This window comes from Pleurodeles waltl, chromosome 9, assembly GCF_031143425.1.
Source record: "Pleurodeles waltl isolate 20211129_DDA chromosome 9, aPleWal1.hap1.20221129, whole genome shotgun sequence".
Lineage (NCBI taxonomy): Eukaryota > Metazoa > Chordata > Amphibia > Caudata > Salamandridae > Pleurodeles > Pleurodeles waltl.
In genome coordinates, this window is record NC_090448.1 from 938,423,619 (window position 1) to 938,445,313 (window position 21,695).

General features: G+C 40.0%; 1 protein-coding gene across 14 annotated transcripts in view; it reads left to right on the forward strand.

The window, feature by feature from the left end:
• EML1 (EMAP like 1) overlaps positions 1–21,695 on the forward strand; it is a 752,203-nt gene that overhangs the window by 537,213 nt on the left and 193,295 nt on the right. For 7 of the 14 annotated variants that reach the window (XM_069208309.1, XM_069208303.1, XM_069208305.1 and 4 more), the window contains 4 exons: positions 1,543–1,569; positions 7,071–7,200; positions 12,143–12,292; positions 20,653–20,722. In XM_069208309.1, coding sequence (XP_069064410.1) covers positions 1,543–1,569; positions 7,071–7,200; positions 12,143–12,292; positions 20,653–20,722 — 377 coding nt within the window. The remainder of the gene's footprint in view (positions 1–1,542; positions 1,570–7,070; positions 7,201–12,142; positions 12,293–20,652; positions 20,723–21,695) is intronic. The other 7 variants (XM_069208311.1, XM_069208304.1, XM_069208306.1 and 4 more) reach the window with 1 other exon arrangement.

The following is a 21,695-nucleotide window of genomic DNA, read 5'->3' on the forward strand; positions in this document are numbered from 1 at the left end:
ATATGCTTATGTGCCCTGTCAGTCCTATTAGCACTTTTGCTCTTTCCCATCACTTACAGATTCACTCCAAAACTGTGCTAATGGCTCCTTCGTTGTAAAATAGTAGTAGATAGCTAAATGGTGCTGGATGCTCACTGTGCTAAGATTGTTGTCTACTTGTTCTCGTCCACTGCAGATAGATATTCATTTTGTCTCTCATTCACATCCAATCTGTTCTCCCATCCCCATTTGTTGTCAGCCTTGGGATTGAATAAGAACGTGAAATGAGTCATATTTTCCCGCTTTCCTTTCAAGACCCAGCACTGCTTTCCCACCTAGATATCAAGCAGGAGGGCTCAAATGTATAAACCATCTATGACCTTGCACCAGCTATCGCCATCTACTGCTTATAAACCATCGTCAGTCTTGCATTTTAGTTGTTTTCCCCCACCTTGACCACCTGCTGAAAATGGCTCTAAGACATGCCTGCTATTTACTTTCAAATCCTTCATCTCTACCACCCTCATGGTTGTGATTTCTTGTACAGATCGAGTTATGACAACTCCATGCATCTGAGTACTTCGTTTTAACTAATTGAATTGTCCAGTAGTATCTTATGCACCACATTTAGTGCAGGATAGAGCCATCTGTGGCCATCCACCCTGAACACGCTATCTCTAATTTGATGCAACCTTTGTAAAATGGCAAGAAGGATCAGTGAGCTAAGCGCTTCTGTTGACAAAGAATTTATTTCGAGGTCAGTAAACCGAGTTCCATTTACTTGGGTAGCTGTCACACCTTTTTATTTACAGAGCTTAGAGACTGCAAAGCTGTTACAAAGCACTATTTATCGTTATAAAAAATATTTTTGCCTTTTTACTGCACACAGTTTCTTTCTTTTTTTTTTTTTTAAATGCCTAGAATTAAAAGCTTGAAGTAAATCGAGGGAAGCAAATTAAGAGGATTATATGCTATTAGCAAAGAAAGAAAATGTTTAAATGCATATTTTTTTAGTAAATATATAAATAGGCACCACGAGCATTTATAACTTAATCTGAAGTGCGTGATAGACTCAACATTCATTCTAATTTGTCGCTAATGTGGTTCAAATTCACTAAAACCACACATTACCGCTCGATAGTGAAAAGCAATTCCTGTTTTAATGAATGTCAGATTTCAAAGTGTTGTTACATGTGTCAAAATCTATTTTTTATGAAAAAAAATCATCTAAATATGCTTTTCTTCATTAATTAGGGAAAAAAACATTGCAACTTCTAATTCTCATAATACAAAAACAATATGTTTAGGTTACGTTTTTGTAATGGAAGAATATAGTACTTTTGTTGTGTTTTCTGTGTTTCGAATGCTGAAAATGAAGTGTTAAAGAAAATCTAAATGTGTCTCATGTTTGTCTTTAGCATGCAAGTTATAGGCCATTTTGTTGGTTGTATATTCCTGCAATAAGTTGCAATGTTTTCAATAGAGTAGATAGTAGGTGAAGGTGGCAATACTTACACACACATCTTTATCTAGCACTTCTGTCTCTGTCTCTGTAATCAAAAGGGAAGCGCCGTGTGACGCACTGCAAAGGTAGGATTTCCTTCTGAAACCTTGTAGCTTTCTGAGCAGAATCTGTTGCCAAGGTGATAAACCCATCACATTTGCAATCCGTTTACACCATTTCTGCAATATCATATTGGAAAACCTTTTGGTTATTCTTTACAGAACATTTAGCCTCAATGGTACTTTGTCTTCAATTATACTTTAATTCAACGATCAGTAAAATAATGGAGGAAAACTTAAAATACTGATTTGTGATCCCTCATTCTGCAATTTTACACTCTGAAAGTCCCTTCCAAATTTTCCACAGACCTCTTTAGAAAGCAAGCACTAATACAGAGGCTAAGACAGTGAGTGCAGTTTAAGTATGCAATGTAGGTTAATGCACTTGAGGTAAATCTTCATAGCTGCCTAAACCTGTAGTAAGATTTGCAGGAGTATGACTCCAAAGCTAGAAGTGGATGTCAGACCACTGTAGCCACAGCGTGCCCGCCTTGGACTGGATCTCTTTTTGATTTTTATTCTCACCTCTTCTCCTACACACTTTTTGTTTTATTTCCTCTTGCTCTTCAATACTTAGATCCTCTTAGAGTTCTCCCTAGTCTCTTGTTGCTCTTCTTTTTCTCCTCTCCACACTCTCTCCCCTCACCACCTTATTTTTTGCCTTTCTTTTTCCATTTTTCTTTCTTGTTTGTCCTTCATAACCTCTTTGTTGTTGCTGTCATTTTCCTCGATGATCTGGAATATTTCTTCCTAAATCTATGCCAATGTTGTGGGCATCTAGACTGCATAGTGTGGTGTAGGCTTTAATATTTACCTTTAACTGAATGTCCATCTTCATCAATATCTAGTGCAGACTCCCTATATTCGTGTGATTCTTACAATGATGAATAAAATGAAGCCAACATAACATACATATTTTAACCTTGAAATCTGGGTGGTTTATATTATACCTCGCCTTTCTTCCTAAAACGCATTGTGTTATGAGGAGCAGTTCTGGCTTTGAAAAAAGGTGTAGTACACTTTTACCACGTTCCTCCATAGGACGTATAAGAAAAACCCTTGACGCAGCTCTGTAGATTCTTTGACCTTTGTTTGGTGTGCAGTTGTCTCCAAGATACAGATAAGTGGATGTTTGCACATTAATATTGACTGCACAGAAAATATAGAGATGAATGACATCATATAGTGTGCAGCTTTTGGCACACGTTGGCTTTTCTCCATAGAAAGACTGATATGAACTAGAAGACCGAATATACAGTTAGAAACTGAAGTGATTAACAAACAGCAAAACAATTTTGAAAAGCATGAACACAGCTCATTGACCAATTTACTACAGGTTATCTGTTGCATTGGTCCATCACGGTCAATAACAGAAACAAATGAGTTCGGAAAGGTCCCTACATGAATCACAAACATTAGTTTGTTGGGGATCTTTGGTTGAGATCTGCGTTGGGTAAAGCTACTCTCATGCCATCGATCTGATTTGGGGCCTCATAGGGCAAAAAGCAGATCGTAAAATGTCAGGAATGAAGTAACTGCATCAGTGTTGAAAAAATGCCTGTGATATCTTAAGATGATGGGATCTAGCTTATACTGTGTTCCTCCTCTGTAGGATAGACCAGTAAACAGAGTATATAAGATATTAAAGACGTTGCTAATTGTCTTATCATGTGAGATTGATTGGACCCCCTTGAAGACGCCCCTATTAAGGAACGCTACATCACAGTGCATTAACCATCCACAACACTGCCTTCTCTCCTATTTCTTGTTGACTTCCAGGTTGCCTTTGATCCTGTACAGATCTCCAGTACCTTTTAGCTGGGTTTCTGCATTTGTTCAAGTCACGTATTATTGCCCTATTTCATTGTATACGTTTCTCTCTGAATACATTGTTTTATTACCTTGAGTGCCTGCTGTGTATGGTCAGCAGATTGTTTCTCATCATCAAATGGTATACATTTGTTTTGGGTATACTTACTAGATAAACCCCGAACCCACCCGCTTGGAACACATTTCCTAATCTAATTAAACCCAGTTTCTTTGGCAGTATTGGGTAGACCTTTTTGTACACGAATCAAATCATGAGGCCAGCAATGTGCTCTACAACCATTCAGCTATTGTGTTTTTAGTCATGTTTTCATCAAATATTCAGATTTTAATTTTCTCTGGCCAGCGAAGAATGTACAAAGGTCTCTCCATCCATCACTTCCTTTTGGTCTTGGTTGAGTACCCATTGAGTTTGCTTAGGCCGTACAATGCTGCTGTGATCGATATTCTGTGGTCTGTGACTGATTGTCATTGCTATTCCAGTGTGCAGATGTCCTGAATACTAGAGGTGCTGTTGATAACACTACTACTTATCTGAGGAAACATCAATTCAGTGTCCTGAGAAGCTAGATGTACATTCTGCCTTCATAGACTTCATTGAGATGATTATGGTGTCAGTTTGGAGAGACGGCTTTGGAGATCATGAAGCGTAAATTGCAGGATCACCAGGTTTCTGAAAGTCTTACTTGTCATCTTGTGTACCAATAGATTTTCCCTTCAAAGTGTGTGAAATTCAAAACATGTAAGCACAGTGTAGTCAAGAAAAATCATGACAAACTTAATTCCATTTTCAAAAGCATTGTTTTGTATTAACTGTAATCTCCTAGTGCAGGTAGCAATTTCTAAAGGAGCTCAAGGCTATTACGTTGTCTAGTGGTTTAGGCAATGATTCACAGTTTTTTAAGTAATACTGTGCAGCAACACCAAAGAGGAAAATAATGATACTGCAGTGCAGTATGTCAGCCACATTCAAGATCTGCCCATTATTCCAGTTCCCAGACCTCAATTTGTATTTCTGATCTGGGTTCAAACACTTATTTGCACTCGAGTCAGTATTACCCATAAGATTGTAGTAACAGCCTCAATTATCAACTATTTATTCAAGAGACCAGACCTCCAACCACATTGTTCTCACTTAAGCAGGGTATGTGATCCTCAAGAATTCAGTTTCTCCATATGCCCAGTTACCACCACGTCCACCAAACTTGAACAAGATTAAAACTCTGTATGAAGAACTATACTGCATATTACGGTCCCTTTATCATAGAGTAGTATCATGCTTGTGTAATGACATGAAGGGGGCTAACAAATGTTTTTCTCTCAATTACCTAAATTTAAGTTTTGCCCAATATTGATATGGGAAGATCGCAGAGTGCTACTTATACAATTATAGCCAATTGAAAATGTTAGGAGGCTCCTTGGCGCAGAAGATGTGGCAGGAGAACTGCTCAGAGAGCTACATGGCAACACATTGATGTTGTAATTGAACTGATGGTTTTGTGTAATGCAGTTAAAGTGGCACTTTGCTAATACCTTATACTAATGCTTGCTGTGTGAACCTGATTCTGATGTCTTCCAATGTGCATTACATTTTCCTTTCCACATTGTATTGTTAAACGTGAACCGTTTCAGGCTTCCTGTACTTCTAGTGAAATGGTTGTTGTTGCATAGTATTGCTCTTCTAGATGCTTCTTGCTTGAGCAAATTTCCCGTAAAACTAATCCTTCCAAATAAAGTAACATGGGGCCCTCTTTTCTAAGGATTTTCGCCAGATGTTCAAACTTGGAGGAAGTATTTAAGAAATATTACTTTGGGACTGACTTTCATGGTAGACTTCAATATATGATTTAGACCAAGAACTGATTCATTCCACTAGTTTGTAACTCTCGGCTAACTTTTCTCATGGACACTATCTTTCCCAACATGATTATAGTGGAAATGATAAGTCACCTTTCAGTGAAAACTTTGAGGTGCCTTTCCTGTGCTTCTGATCCGAATTTATATATGTAATCTGATCTACACAAAAGTTCCTTAAGATAAACAGCGGTACCTTTTCTGTAAAGTGAGATATCTACTAGAATTCACAATTTCTCTTTCATTATTTAGGTCTCTTGAACTTCCATCGAACACTAGTTCAGAGTATTCTTAATTGCTCAAATGTGATATAATTTAAATGTATAGCTAAAATACAGTACCATTTAACTGTTCTTAAAAGTACGGTTTATTATTATCTGCACCAACCAAATAAATGCTTCCTTCAGTTCAACTATTGAGATCGCTGGAAATAAAATTTTGAGAAGTGATCTAAATTGGCAGTGGGCCTGCATGGCTTTGTAGAGCTAAAATACGAAATTAATATTTTTAGCTAGCCATGTTGTCTGACTGCTGACCAGAGTCTATTCTCAACAATTTGTTGGTCACCAGTTGAATGTTAATTTAGCATTTTTTCCCCAATATTGAACAGAAAGTTTAGAATAAATAAACATAATGAATGTCTCCTCTTACATCTAAGACATGTTAATAAAGGTACTGTCCTATGAAATCCAAAGACTAGCTTGTTTATTCTTTGCTTCATGTCAATAATTTTTTTTTTATTATTCTTTTGCCCCGTCCATTTCTGCTCCCCTTGGTTGTTTATTGTAGTAACTGTGCAGTTATTACTGACACCAACATTGGTGGGTATACTCGAAAGCAAGAAAGGAACCCTTGATTTTATGGTGGACCCGCTGGACCGAATCAGTGTGGAACTCGGACACACCCCTTCAGATGTTCATAAAATACTTGCTTTGTCATTACCCAGTAGTAGTAGCTCTAGCCAATCCTTCCTACCACTTCCTCACTCGCCCAGCTTTAAGAATGCCCTAAAGTCACCAAGTCATTACTTTCAGATCTGTTATTAAAATTCTTTGGGCCCCGTTTCTCTGAGTAGGTGACTTATGTTTGAATTTGAAGGCATGACTTACTGATTGAACAAAAATCTTTGTGAGTCGAGCTCTTAAAATTCTTATGAATTTCTTATACTTTTCTTGTACATTGAGTTTCACCCCATTGCATCTCCACTGTTTACCCTCCTGTGCTACTGTGATTGTTCTCTTTTTAGTTTTTACTTTTCTGCACCATTTATTCTGCATGTACGTGTCTTATTTTGCATGTTGCCATGCATAAATCTTGCAAATGTTCATTTACTCTGTAACAATTTCCTGTCTAATCCTGGTTACAACGCAAAATTTGCGGTACTTTAATAGTGAGACTCATTTGTACGAATAAATATCCAAATAAAGATTAATCTGTCTAAAAGCTTAATATTTGCGAGGATAAATCCAGCCTAATCAATAAAGTACTTTGAAATTGCATTCTTGTGGTTAATTGTAATTATTTCTTCTTCGAGGTCGTTCAGTAGGTGTGAGTGTTTGCTTTTGTGAGCCTTGATGGGGTTCAGTGATGTCCTTTGCACAAACAGTTTAGATTTTGTAAAGATCAGTGGCTGACTAAACCTAGAAGATTGGGTATGTACATGTGTGTTACCCTGGTGGGAATTAGTTACACGTCATCAGCTATGTGTATCACTCATGTACTCATCGTTTGCAGAAAAATTATACATTTGAGCTAGCACAGGCCACAAATGAACACTTTTTTAGTTCGCGAGTAGAATTGATATAAGTTGCATGACTCTGCACTAACATATCTGTGCTTTTTTCTAGAGGAAGGATATGTGAAAATGTATCTGCGTGGCCGTCCTGTTACCATGTACATGCCCAAAGATGAAATGGAAACTTACAGCTTGGAAGCTAAAGCAGAGCTACCCTCCAAGAGACTTAAACTGGAGTGGGTGTATCTTTTTACGTTGTAAATGTGTAGCATTGAAGTGATCCAAGAGCCGCAACCTGGTTTTACTGAATAGCTCTACTATAACATCTATGTTAAAAGAATTGACTCACGACATTGAACTCCAGTCCAGCAGGGCACTTTATAGCAAACAATCTGCCAGTGTCCAACATAAAGGTGCTTGACGGTAAAAAAGCAACATCCAGGAAAACAATGAGCACGTTAGATGGAAGACACATCCAACACTGCACAGATGTACCATAAAGGTATATATATCAACGACATCATTAAGTCACTAACCTTGAAATGTCACGATCAGAACATATGTTGACAGCATACACTCATCAAACCTAGCTCAGATACCCCATATAGTTGGCAACAAGCTAGTGAGTACTCCTTGCACACACCCACCACGAACCAGATAGGCTAGAAGACGGATATGTGGCTTCCAAGCACCTCTGCTGACAATAGTTAAATTTCGTAACAACGTGCAATACAGTAGACCAGTGGTTCCCATCCTTTTGACTTCTGTGGACCCCCACTTTATCATTACTGGAACCGAGGGACCCCCACTGAATTATTAATGGAATCCGGGGACCCTCCACTGAGTCATTACTGAAAGTTGGGGACCTAATCTGTTAATAATATTGAATTTTCCAGGCAGTCGCGGACCCCCTTACGAGTCTTTGTGGACCCCTAGGGGTCCCCGGACCACAGGTAGGGAACCAGTGCAATAGACAAGCCAAGTGACCCAGAAAGAGACAACCTGCTTTTGGGCAGTCTCTCCAGTGGGGATGGATTCTGCAGTAGAGGAGTTTGGTTCGTTATGGCCACGAAAATGAAGGACCACAGTGATGGTACCGAGAGTAAACCCTCCTGCACATTGCCCCTATGTAAACAACTGGGTCCCAAGTAATGGGTTGATCTGCCAATTTTCTTCATACCTTTGCCCATTAGGGTAGCTCATATTTCCCCTCTTCCAGTGGGTGCAATCATCTCATTCGAAATGCTCAAAAAACTTGAAACTTTAGTGAATTTCATTCACCCCCATTGGCTTGGAACAGTTTGTAAATGCCACACTGAATAAATTGCAGACACTTTGAATTTTTCATAAAAACGATCGAGCCTGCACATGATCTGGTTCACATTGTGGGTCCGTCTGGTTTCTGTTGAGGACCCGATGGCCGGAGGTGGCATGGAAATCCCACAGGGGTTTTATTCGTTTCACTCATGGATGAAGTATTTCAACAACCCTCACTACCTCTGGACCCGTGGTTCCTCGTCTCTTTAGATTGGCATGCAGTCTTGCACCCTCTCCTGAAAACCACTACAGCATTACCTTCAGGCGGCAAGAATGGATGCGGACATTGCATTAAAGAGCAGGGCTAGTTACTCTGTAATATAGTGTCTACATAGCCACCACGGGGATAGACCAGACTTTTATTTTGCTCTTTAGCAGGTAATGTCAAACATCTGAAGAGGTGATGCCAGATGGAGGAATTCTGGTTAATCCTTTGGAAGTTTTTTTTTTTTTTTTTTATTGCACTGTGGCACGGACACTCCAAAATGACACGTAAATCCGGTATAGTTATCCACTCACGTGTGTACAGAAATATCATTTGGGGTTGTAGTTGCCATAAATCCTTGCACCTCGTTGACGTTTTTAGCTGTCCACCACTGTCTTACAAGCCATTTGACAGATATGAATCCTATCTCTCAGTAGTCAATCCTCTCTTTGAAATTGAACACTTCTAAAACTGGAATGCCAGTACTTGATGACCTTGAAACCCCGAATTAACTCTACCATGAAGAGTCCACGTGGGAATCCTGTATTAGTAGCAAGTTTGTGTCTAACTGTGACGTGGTAGGAAAGTGAGCTCTCGAGGCAGAACCTTCAAGGCGCTAGCAAGCCTCGTCAGATTGTTGTTATTATTTTAAGTAAACCTGTGGAAAAGTGAGGATCTTTTCTCATTTTGAAGACTTAAACAATTTTATCATTTTTAGTAGTAATGCACTTCCGCGTTTTCAGCCCTGTGGCCAGCTGAGCATGCTGTATAATATCTATATAGCATATGCGCAAAATGCATCGAGATAAAAATACAGCGCACATATTGCAAATAGACGGCCTGAAAGAGTGCAATATTGAAGCATCTCACATATCTGATGTATTCTCTGAGCCTTTACCTTGTTACTTTGCTATCTTTGCATTGAAATACATTTGGCATATTTCATGGCGGACGTCCTTAGGATAATCCATCTGATATACATTATATCTGGGCACTTCAGTATAGCTAGTAGCTGACCTTATGCTTTTAGAAAGCTTGAAATGACATTTAAGTCGCATACATCAACTCTGGTTTACCAAGAATTCTTGTCATTTCTTTCAACACAATTGGTGAATTGGGTTACTGGCTTCAGAGCACATCGCGGGAGCATTTGTACAAAATGAAGGTAGATGGAGAAGTGGTGCGTCTAACCATGTAACCATGATTGGATTTGTAAATCCGCTTCCCGACAGTGATTGGTGGTAGCAGAAGGCAAACGGACGCAAAGTTCAGGGTAAAGGACATCCCTGTAATACAATTCTGCCTCTAACTGCTGGAGTCGCCTGATTCAAGCAGGCAACCAGCGTGCTAGCGCTTTAAGGGAATGGCCTTAAAAAAAGATGCAATGTACTAACCTTCAAAAATGAAAAAAGATCACATGGGGCGATATTTGATCTGTTTATACATGTCAGGGCTATACAAGAAGTGGAGCGTAAATCGCACTAAATTACAGATAAATAAAGATTGAGTCGGCAAAGCCCTGTGTTATTGAAATGTAGCGACGGCCTTACCGGCGGTGCTGTGGTAGCCCACGGCTACAATTAACCAGTGTCCAGTCCTGTTTTCATTTTGTGTCCTTTCCTGGAGTGTGAATCATCTTGGGACTAGAGGCAGAACCGGAGAAGTGAAAGCTGGGTTTTAGTAACCCATATTTATAACTGCTGCTTTTTGGGCTTGTGAGTTTGCTTTTTGAGGTTATACAGCAAGCCTTTGCGGGACAGAAGACTTACCTCTTAAAATGGTGAGGTTTTTTGCCAGGTGTCTTGGAGACCTATTGATTCCATTCAAGCTATTTTGTAGAAGAATTACTTGAGCTTCAGTGGAGATCCCGTGCCAGGATATTAAGAGCGGATCTATGTTTATGATGCCCAATTGTTGTGTGTTTAATGGCTTTTTATGACACAAGCCTTCGTTTTGAGAGGCCTGAAAATATAAAGTTAACATAATTGAATGTACATGGAACTGGTTTTAGTAAAACGGCTATCAGAACATTCTGTGGGATTTAAAAAAAATATATATTTCACAGAATACACCGCTGAAACTGTGGAAATGTTTGTTGTTATCAGGTTTTTTCACCAAACATAGCAATGGCTGGTGTGAAACTTAAACTGGCCGTGGCTTCCATCACCCACATGGGTAGAAAGATCAGTGATCTGACATCAGCAGCTCCTCTGCATCCTCTCCCTTGGTTGACGGTGCATAGGGTATACCGTAAAAGAGTCCTGTCTTTAAAAATGCATTTTTTCTTTACTGCACCCCATTAACGGATGCTAATGAAAAAAATGCATGACTATGCTTATGCACTTCATGAGCATGATCCTAAAGATAGCACAGTTCCCATTTCTGACTGCAGTCTGGTGAGCCTCCAGCCTTGCACAGCACCTAGTTTGCCAAACTTGACTTAATGGCTGGTTTGAACCTTAGTCTTCATCATAGTTATTATCAGTACAGCAGGTGCCATGGCTCAAAAGCCCAGGGGTGCGAGTGGCCCTTTACCACCCAAATGTGGACTTCTAGCACTTCTTTACAGGGAATATTTAATTTCCACTGAAATGGCTATGCTGTGTTTCTTGGGAATAGGAAAGGGGTGAAGGGGTTGTTAATTTATGACCCTGTTCTACATTGTGCATTTGTCTGGCGTAATCACTTTTGTTCAGGTGTGGTGCATCTTTGAGGAAATCCAGAATAGCCATTTCCAAATGATAGTTGTGTATTGTTTTTTTTCTTTTTAAATACATGTGCAGAACTTGAAATTTCTGTTAACTTAGGTTACGTCCGGAAGCTTGATAATGGTTTCTAATCGACACTCTTGGCTTGGCTTTGTAATTTTTCTGTGGGACACAAACTCCACTACTCCTCAGTCCAGATCCAGTGTAACTTATTTGCAACTGGTGAACCTGATTTTCACAAGGATTTCCATTGTTGGCGGTGGCTTCCCCGGAACTCTGAAGCCTCTGTGACATGGCATGCTTTACTGCATAAAGCGACATACCTATAAACTAAATGAATGGATGGAAACATCATATGCTTGATATCTAGCTAAAGTAAATGGGAAGCAGTTGTTCATAATAGTTTGGAAATCAGGAGGGTAGGTAGAAGAGACCCTGCAGGTTTAATACAGTCGACTAAGCTACTTCTACTTCTTTATGGACCCCTGAAATGTAAGGTTCTACACTAAATATAGGTCTAACTTATATAGACCTTACTTCTGTCATGCTTCTGATTTCCCCCCACAAGCATGTCTTTCCCTTTCAGCCATGACCCCTGAAACTGCTGAAGGCCATTATCAGTTCCTCTGACTGCTTCTGCAAAAGCTAAGCAGTTTGGTGCAGGACACTTTGGGGTTTCAACGTGGAAATCTATATCTTCCTCCAGCTGGCTGACATCCATCTCTTTGAAAATAGATGGAAAGATCCATTGTGTCCTCCGCTTTCCATAACCTGCTTGAAAAGGCTAACCCGCTCCGTCTCAGACTTCTGGTAGATACTATACTGTTCCGTTTTGTTGTTCCTCTTCTATCATCTTAACCAGGCCAACTCTTTCTCAAATGTTAATGACCTGGCGTAAAATGTGGTTCAGTGTATACCTGATGCGTGTTATTCAGCCTTTACTTGGTGTGTCAGCTACGGGTACCGAGGCCGGGACTGCCGCAGTAATCTTTACCTTCTTCCAACTGGTGAAACTGTGTACTTCATTGCGTCAGTGGTGGTGCTGTACAATGTCGAAGAACAACTACAAAGACATTACACTGGTCACAATGATGACGTCAAGTGGTAAGTCTTTAACAATGTATACTCTTTTGTTTCTTCTTTTTTCATACTTCAAATTGTGTGCCTATTTATATATGTATTTATGAATAATATAGGTAGGCACTGACAAATTCAGACATTGGTCAATTATTGTTAGCTATGCGTCCGTAACTCTTGCCCAAGGCACTGCTCATGTCTCGCACATCACAACTGACAAAATGGCATCCGTTACTTTACTGGTGAATTCTGATATTGCCTCACCATTGCCTTCATTTATGACATTGCTATGGATAGCCCCGAGAGTGTAGCCTGTATCATACACAAAAGTCCACAAAACCTACTAGACACTATTTTATGCTCTGGGACCCCTCCACCAGATGCCCGGTAGTGTCAGTCAATTAAACATTTCACTATTTATACCGCCCTGACACCTTTTGTTTTAGGGCCCATGCTTTTTCCCAACTTACATACAGTAATGCCCTCCGAAAGAAACATTTTCAGTTACTAACAAATGGATCACCAGGATTGGAAAAACTACCTCTATGAATTAAGGGGCAATTAACTTTTCAAAGGCTACTGACACCTTTTTCTGATGCAAATATATTTTTTTTTAATTACTCAAGTCACTTGAACCAAACTGCAAAAAGTTGTTATTCTGAATAAAGTTCTAGTTTTCTGCCAAATTTGGTTTACTTCTGTTCAATAGTTTTTGTTGTGCAGAACAGCGGACATTTAATTTTTATCCAACTTTGGGCTGGATACACAACTTTTTAACAGCCTTTTATCTTTTCCACTTCTGGGCCGAACTGCACGAACCATAACATACCTCAAGTAGTCACTCACTGTAATAGTTTTCCAAATTTTGATTCACAAGTTATTAGCTAAAAGAAGTTAATTTGAATTGAAAGTGATTCTTAAACTATAGTTGTACTGTATACACACACAGCGCGATAGTGACTATGTAGTTATGGTTTGGTTACAGTTTCCATAGAAGTGACTTTTTTTTTGTTTTGCTGATAACTTCAAAACTATTAAAATGTTGCACTGACAGCATCCAGAATGAGACACATTTCAACACTCGTTCCCTTTTCAGATGTGTTTTTTATCCTGTGTGTGATGATATGCTATGCATGATAAAGCCTGTAGGAGGTAGTCAGGTTCGCTGCACACTTAGTTCAGTCATTCCTACGCTCATTGTGAAGAATGGGTTGAGGCAGGGCTGTGATTACTTGTGGGTGCAATGGTGGCGTTTACATGCACGTGTTTATTCTTTTACAGCGGGCAAAGTTGGAGTAGCTCAAACCTAGCACAGTGAGAAACTGAGGTAAAATCTGATACGGGACATTCAGGAAAAAAGCAAAATATGCAAATAATTACTTTTACGGAGGTTAAGCCGTCAGTTCCGAAAGTAAAAATTAAGATCCTTTTAAAGGCCATTGTCTTAAGGCAACATGAACCTAACTGCAGAGCTGAGGAGCAATGAGGTGACGTGTCTCCCACAAGTTCAGCCTATTTCAGGAGTTAGAGCCAATACTTGGAGACAGGCTTGCTGGACTAAAACTCGAAACCACATCTTATGATTAGCTTCCTTTAGAAAGTATTATGTATGATTTTTTTCAAGGCAGTTTTCCACGCTGTCTCTCTAAGGCTAAATTTGCTTTTTGTGTGAAATTAAGACTGAGGACTATTTTTAGCTATAAAAATATGAGCCCACGTTTTATGTTGAAAAAAAAAATCCACATGTTTCCACGTCCTTCTCTTTGATCATTTTCAAAATCCACTTATATTTACCTGTTTTATTTCTACATTTTCTAAGTCCATATTTTTGATAGCAGTCAGAGAACACTAATTGATCGTCTAATTGCCGAAACAGATGGGATCACATTTTCTTGTTTGCATCCTTACTTGCTTCTTGGATTGAGCAAGTCAGATTGGGCAGATTCTTCTCCGATGCTACTAGCCTCACTTGAGAAGTTCCTTTAGGGCCTGTCCTCTCTCACTAGCCCATTCACTATTTGCATTGTACCTCTATCTAATATACTTTATTTTCATAATGTTTATCACTACATGAATGTGGATTATAAATAGATTCACTTCTAACTGGAGTACAAACATGCATCGGACAGGTACTAGAATTAAGACTGCTGAAACATTTAAGCATTTGTCATTTTCAAGCTGTTATTTAAGCCTCCGAATTAGTTTTTGTTTTTACTCTGTCGAGCGCACAAGTGCTCTGACGTGTAGTAATCTATCTGGGCTTTTAACCATTCATGGGCTTGCCTTTCAAAAATCCTTTATCATTGGTAAAAGCTCTACGTTTGTCCCTCCTTGGGGCAGTTTAGTTACCTCCTTAGCCATCGACCCTGTTGCATGGATAATTGCACGTTCGAAGATCCGTTTGACTGTGACTGAACTTCTTTTTCCTTTTGTGTTTCTCCTTCGCACTCAAGCTCATGGTAACCGTGGTGCTTTGAATTAGCCTGCTTATGTCAATTGTTTTACTTTTCATTGTCAATTTATGTGGCAATAAAATTCCAGCTGGAATTGACAATGCTAATAGCTCCAATTCAAGCAAATGCGAGACCCATTGCATTGCAAATGCTTGTTTTTTTTCTGGTGGACATTGTTTAATAAAGGTTCGGGGTGGGGGGCAAACTGTTGCAACTCGAGCAACATTGTATTGGGGCCACTTTCTTTATTGGCCTGTCTAGGCCGTTTGGGAGTCGGCACACTACTTTTTCTTAGAGGGATGCCCATAGATCATAAAAATTTGACTATGAGGTGAGGGGGGACTCCCGGTGCACCTACTCGTCTACAGAGTTGGTAAGGATTAGGAATCGGATGCAACATAAATGCTCTACCACAGTGTTACGTTATGTGGGGCCTGTAGTAATTGCAGGATAATTCTCCCATTTGAGCGTGTTGGTAACCGACTGAAGAGGTGAGGTGGTTTATCAACTCTCATGGGGGAGGGTCTAATCAAATTAATGCTGCCCTTATTATTATTTGTTCCATTCATAAGCACGCTTTTACAGTTTTTTGAGGATTATAAGTTTGATGTTTTGTTTATGATGGAAATTTGGACGGGCGAGAATTGTGTTCCAGATATACAGATGGCCTTTCCAGAAATATCTGTATAATTTAAATAGGGATGATAAACCTAGAGGGGGAGTGGCAGGTGTTTTCATGAAGCATTTTAAATGCGTCACCTATCCTGTGGAGAACCTCAGTGGGGCGGAAGCTCTTGGTTTGCAGTTACTATACGATGGAAGTGACTGAAGCTAATAACAAGCCAAAAGATATTTAAAATGATGTAACTATCTGCATCCTAAAACAACTGTTCCTCCTATTAGAGCCTGTGCTGATTTATGCACTAGGCTCGGGAAAGTTTTGAAGGAGAAATTCGAAAAAATACAGATGGGCCTCTGCTCATAGGCAATGTCTCTTGGGTTATTGGTACATTTGAAGGAACAGAGGTTGCCACTGGCATGTGAGCTACTGCAATTTGTTAATTACCATTGAGCAGTCAAAGATCACTGACTGAAGCAGGTGGTGAATATGATGAATAATGTATATATTACGCCTTTGAACACATTTTTGCAGACAGGACTAGTTTCGACCATTTGGAAACGGGCAAGAGATGCCCTCTTTTTAAAACACCTACATCCAATGAGATAGTATTATCTAATTATAGACCAATTTCGTTGTTGCCTGCTATGCCCAAAAGTTTGGAAGAAATGAACACCAAGCTATTCGAGTATTTAGAAACATAAAGCTGCTGCATCCTTCAGGACACAACACAGAAACCGCACTGTTGGAAGTTGCAGACTCCAGTAAATTCATCTTTGACCAGGACCATAACACCGCCTTGATCTTATTAGATCTTCCCACGATGTTTGATTCCATCTTCCATACGATCCTTGTACAACATCTATCTGATCTAAGTGTGGGAGGTACGGTCTGGAAGTGGATCTGTTCTTTACTGGATCAATGCAGACAGGCAGTTTGGATGTATCGGTTTGTTTTGGATACTAATATTCGTAAACAGGGTGTTCCTCAGGGCACCGCATTGAGCCCAACTTTGTTTAATGTTTGTATGTCTCTCTCCCACCCGCACCCCCGTAGTCTGTAGTGGAATCTTTCGGCATTAAGATTGTATCCTATGCAGACAATACACAACTCTACTTACCTTAAAATAATGTTTCTTTAATAGCGAAAGAAGCTTTTTCAGATTGTATGACAGCAGTCGTGAACTGGATGAGAATTTAATAATCTGCAATGCAATCCAGATAAAACTGACCTTGCTTCTGCCCCCAGCTAGGAGGGCAGGTGGACAAAAGCGATTTCATCCCCCCCCCCCCCACCCCCTTGTCCCAGCCATAGTGGCTGGGAATCTGGGTGTACATATAGATTTATTCAAGGGGCAGATATCTTTGTGTTAATATCCTGCTCGAATTATGAGAGCCATGAAAAAATGTATATATCTTCTCCCGCTAGATTCCCAGAGATTGGTTGTTCATGCCTTGACCACATCTCCGTTGGATTACTCCAGTGCACTTTACCTTGGCCTGTCTGTCTCCTCAAGTGCCTTCAGTTTGTGCATAATATGGCTGTTCCTCTTTTATTTAAATGATCTCATGTGACCCTTTCTCTTCCTGTTTGGTGACGCTACATTGGTAACCAGTGAGAGAGTATCTTCTCAAAATTTGAGCTCATCTGATTCTTACAAAACGAGTCCTAGATATTTTTTGAGAGATTGCGTCTATATTGCCATTTGATCTACTCATGCTTGTTTGATGGTTCTCTTTAAACAAATGTGAAGGGGAGGGTCTTTGTTTACAGTTTTGACGGCTCAGGCTTAGAATCAATGTCCTTTTAACCTTGGGTATATGCATAATGAACTCTGCTTTCATAGCATGTTAAAAACCCATCAGTTTGTCTCATTGATTAATATCATTAGGGATCTTCACCGGTCTCTTTCAGCACCAGGACACTCTGAGAATAGCAGTGTACTTTACAAGTCTATGCATTCATTCATCGCAAGTAGCATATTGCTTAATGCAGATCCATTCCTGGATAAAACCAAATTGCCTCTCAACAGCTGAAAACAAGAATCGGCAAAGCCAATATGTCTCCTCTTTGGGATCTCTTGGCTTAGCCATGGCTCACCTAAAAAATGACGTGGGAAAATAAAATAAACTGCAGATTGGGGGTGGGATCAACATAGGAGGAAGTAACAGGGACGGCAGAGAGAGCAATGCATGGGCGGGAGTGAAGCACAAGTTAGAGCAACATAGGGTGCAAAGCGAAAAGTACACTGGCAAGCGAGGTTAACACAGAGTGGGAGGAGGACTGAAGTCCACCAGAGAGCAACATGAGTGCGGGTGGCAGGAGAAAAGCTCGTGGGCATGAGTGCTAAATGAGTGTAGGTGGAAGAAACAGCTCTTGGATGAGAGAGCAAAATGGAGAGCTGGGGTGGAGTGGCAGAGAAAAGCATATATGGGGAGAAGGATATGCGAGACAGCTGGAACACACATGCATTCTCATGGAGTGCTGAAGCTAAAAGAAAAACATAGTTTGGTAAAAGTCGGCAGTGTAAGGCATAAAGACAAGCCAGTCAGAGATGGTAAAGAAGTTAAGTCCCAGGGGAGGGACAACCACAAAATTGAGAAGCTGTGATACCGAAAGCTATTGGATAAGAAGCAAGCAAATGAGGTTGACTATAGCCAACCAGCTGTAAGCAGTGGGTGGCCCAGGTAAACTCTCAATAAGCCCAGGGTGGGTCTTTTGCAACTAGATCGCTGTACTCTGTTGTAGGCAGCCCAAAAACGAAACTGCCTTAACTCGAACTGTAATCTTATCCCGTGGGGAATATGGCAGAAACCTCTACAGAGGCCTCCTTAAGATTTCTCTTTCTAACTATAGTGAGTGCAAATATATTCTGCACACCCCATGCTCAAGCTAAAGCTCTTCTTTCTCCCCATCCAAGAGACATCGCAATAGGAAAAAGTTGTGTTTATTTCAGGAAACTCTTCGTGGCTTGCATCTTAATATCTCAGGGACCGTCATTAGGTGACATGTACAAATCTGTTATGTGAACAAACTCCTAGAGCTTCATGGAAGAACCTTGCATGTACAAAGCTTACTCCTTTGGAACCTCTGGCCTTAAGACTCACAAAGAACCTCCTTGAATTCAGCAAAGTTCTGAATTTTCATCTGTTCTGCCCGTGGACTGATTAACGAAAATCAAAACACCAAGCCTTCTCCATTGTTTCCTTTTCATTGACACATCACTGACTTTAATTGTACATAGACCAAAGACTGATGTGTAACTTCTGGACCCATTTAAAGCCTTTTACATATGACAAATGCAAAATGTCATCGTCTGCTTTGGATTCAGCAGTGAAGACTAGTCCATGCCTCTGACCCTTGGACTTCTGTTGTCTGTTCAGATAAACTAAACCTTTTCAGTGGCTCACGTGGGGTTGTATCTTGATAACACGTTCCTGAAAGCACTCAGAGGCAGCATTCATCAGGGATACATTTATTACAAAAAATATAAATGCAGTATTTGATGAGAAGGACCATATGTATCTTTCCTCTACAGCAACTGACCAATGCTGAAGCTACTCAATCTGTCGTCATAATGAATGCTTAGCGTACCGCACATGGATGAAGATCTGTTGCTAATTAAAATGAGTTTTCTGGAGTACCATCTCAACGGTGTCTGTGGGGCCAAAGTCCTAGAGCTGTTGGGGTATTTGTTGTGGTGTGGAGGCCACCCTTTGTAAGTTTGTGCTTAAGCAAACGATCCAGGGGTGTCTGGAGGCCGTTCCTGATTATTAGGAAACTTCAGGTATTGCATTTGGACGAATATCCTTTCAAAGAAGAAATTCTTATACAAAAGGTGATCTGGCCTAAAATCTGTTCCGAGATGGGCGATGAGCTGTAATACTTTGGGCCAGCCTCGGCCTTATTGAGTGCTGGCATGACTGCTCTCCACAATATGTGGAACAACGACCTGAATTAGTATATTCGTTCCTATAAACATTGAAAGGAAAAAAAATCCATTTAAATGCCTGTTTCACCTTTCGGGCCATTTGTTGTTTGGATCAAACTAATGTTGTCTCTTTAAACATGTTTTTCTTCTGAAGTTGTTTTATTTCCACTAAATAGAACTTTGATAGTCCATGCGTTTGCTTTTATCGACGTTTTTCCCTGGGTTGGACCCTTTGTCAAAGGGCTGCTGTTTCTAAAGGAACTTCCCTTTATCGTTAACTAAATGGAAAAGTGCTTTCACAGTTCTAGCTCCAGACGAAGGTGTATTGAAGAGAATTTCTAAAATACATCGTGCTGGTTCAAGTGTATTTCTCGCAGATGACAGCACACAAACGAGGGTCAGACAAGCATTTAGATTCTTCTAGCATAGTACATGTCCAACAAGGACCATAACATTATTTTTGCCCTCGTTAGAAATGTGAAGTTGACTTGCGTCTCCTAAAGAGCCAGTTTGAAGTTCTGGCAGAAGTTGAAGGAAGCTAAGAACAGCTTAGAGCTTTTAACGGCCTCTGAGCCTGTAGCCCACTACCGAGCCTGACAATGCACCACATCCGCCAATAATGTCTTTCTCTGGGGGGGCTCCTGGAGAATGAAGCACGCCCTGCACCTGGGATAACACAAGTGGAAGACCCTGACCCTGAATAATTATGTTTTAAGATGTAAGCTCTGAAATATGTTTCTAAAACTGCTAGCTCTGCAGCATAGGGAGCATCACCTTTGTTCAGAAGCTGGTGCTTTCTATGTTCGTTTTTTTCCTGTCATCCCAACATATATTTTCAAATTATTTTTCAAAATTCCAACCAGATGCTTAGAACGGTGCCAAATCAAAGAGTTACAACGGTGAAAGGTCGAACTCTAAAAGAAAAAAAATCGGCCAGTTTAACACCCAGCCTGCTCTCCACCCCGACTCAGTAGTTGTGCTTTTTATTTGACTAGGTCTGGTTCCTTGGGTGATACCAGGAAGTCATTTGCAAAAACCGACACAACACTTGTTTGTACTTTGCGCTCACAAGCATCTTCCTCTTTTGCCTCCCAGGCATCTAGAATGTAAGCCACCCCCAGTGCTTTTCATATCAGTAAACAAGACCATTTCATACACGTTTCAGATAATTTAAATAATTTCCATGCAAACAAATAATGTTTCTAGGTTGGGTGATTAATATCGAACCTGTATCTTAGTGACAAGTGTGCATGTAGGTCATGCGAAAAGAGGCCCCCGAATGCCCCCAATCTTATTTCCTCTTGGTCTTTTAGTTGGTACATTTAGTGATAAGATGTGCAAATTGATGCATCCATACAATGACTGACGAATGTATTTTTTCCAGCCTCGCTGTCCATCCTGATAGGATCACCATAGCAACAGGCCAAGTTGCAGGTACATCTAAGGATGGAAAGGTAAGTTATCCTCTGGAGTGTGGCAGGAGAGTGTTTCTCACACACTTATATACATCTTAATATTGCTTATTCTGATATACTGTCTCTAATATTCTACTTAGTGTCATTGTTGAAACTTCTAGCAATTCCCACCGCCTGCTTCGGCAATGATAGTACAAAAGCTAATCAATGTAGATTCGCTTATATGATTGTCATGTATAGTTGTTACAAAGATATTTAACAAGTAAAAGGATACCAAGCCTAATGCATAAATGCATTAAGATAAAGTCGAACTGAATAGGCTTTGTCTGTTAAATCACTTTTTCCTTTGTAAGGTGATTGTAAGGTGCACTCTATACAATAGCAAGCTATGCCTTCTCTCAGATTGTAGTATGGGAATACCATTGACTGTGACGCTTGCACTGTAATAAGAAACGTGTCAATCTGTGTTTACCGGTATTCTTACTCTAAGTAGCATTTATTTTCACTGGCATGACATTACCATAGTCCTGCATTCAGCAGTTGTCTTTAACATTTTGCTTACCTGAACGCAAGCTGGCTTTACTTATTTGTTTAAACAATAACTCCATACATGTTATTTTAAAGAATATGCCGGCAGATATCATTTTTTAACTTTTAAGTATTGTATTCCAACTTTTCTCTGGGTGACTGGCGAAAGTTCTTTTTGAGTCAGACATTTTTAATGTCTATTTGTGTGCCACAGATATTTTGAACACGTAAAAATGGGCTCCTGGCATGTAGCGGGTATGCATTCATACCCTTTCTTTCGTTGCTTCGCAATTGAAGAGGGAAGAACAACATATTTGCTTGCGTTGCATTAAATCAGAAATGTTAACTTGTGATTGGGGAGAAAGAGCGGTTTGTCCCAGGACTCAAACCTTTCGTGGCCCTGCACTGCCACGCAACACAAGATATGGGGTGGCCATTATAAATGCAGTAAACTCTCATAATGCTGTAATTTCACAAGTTTCAC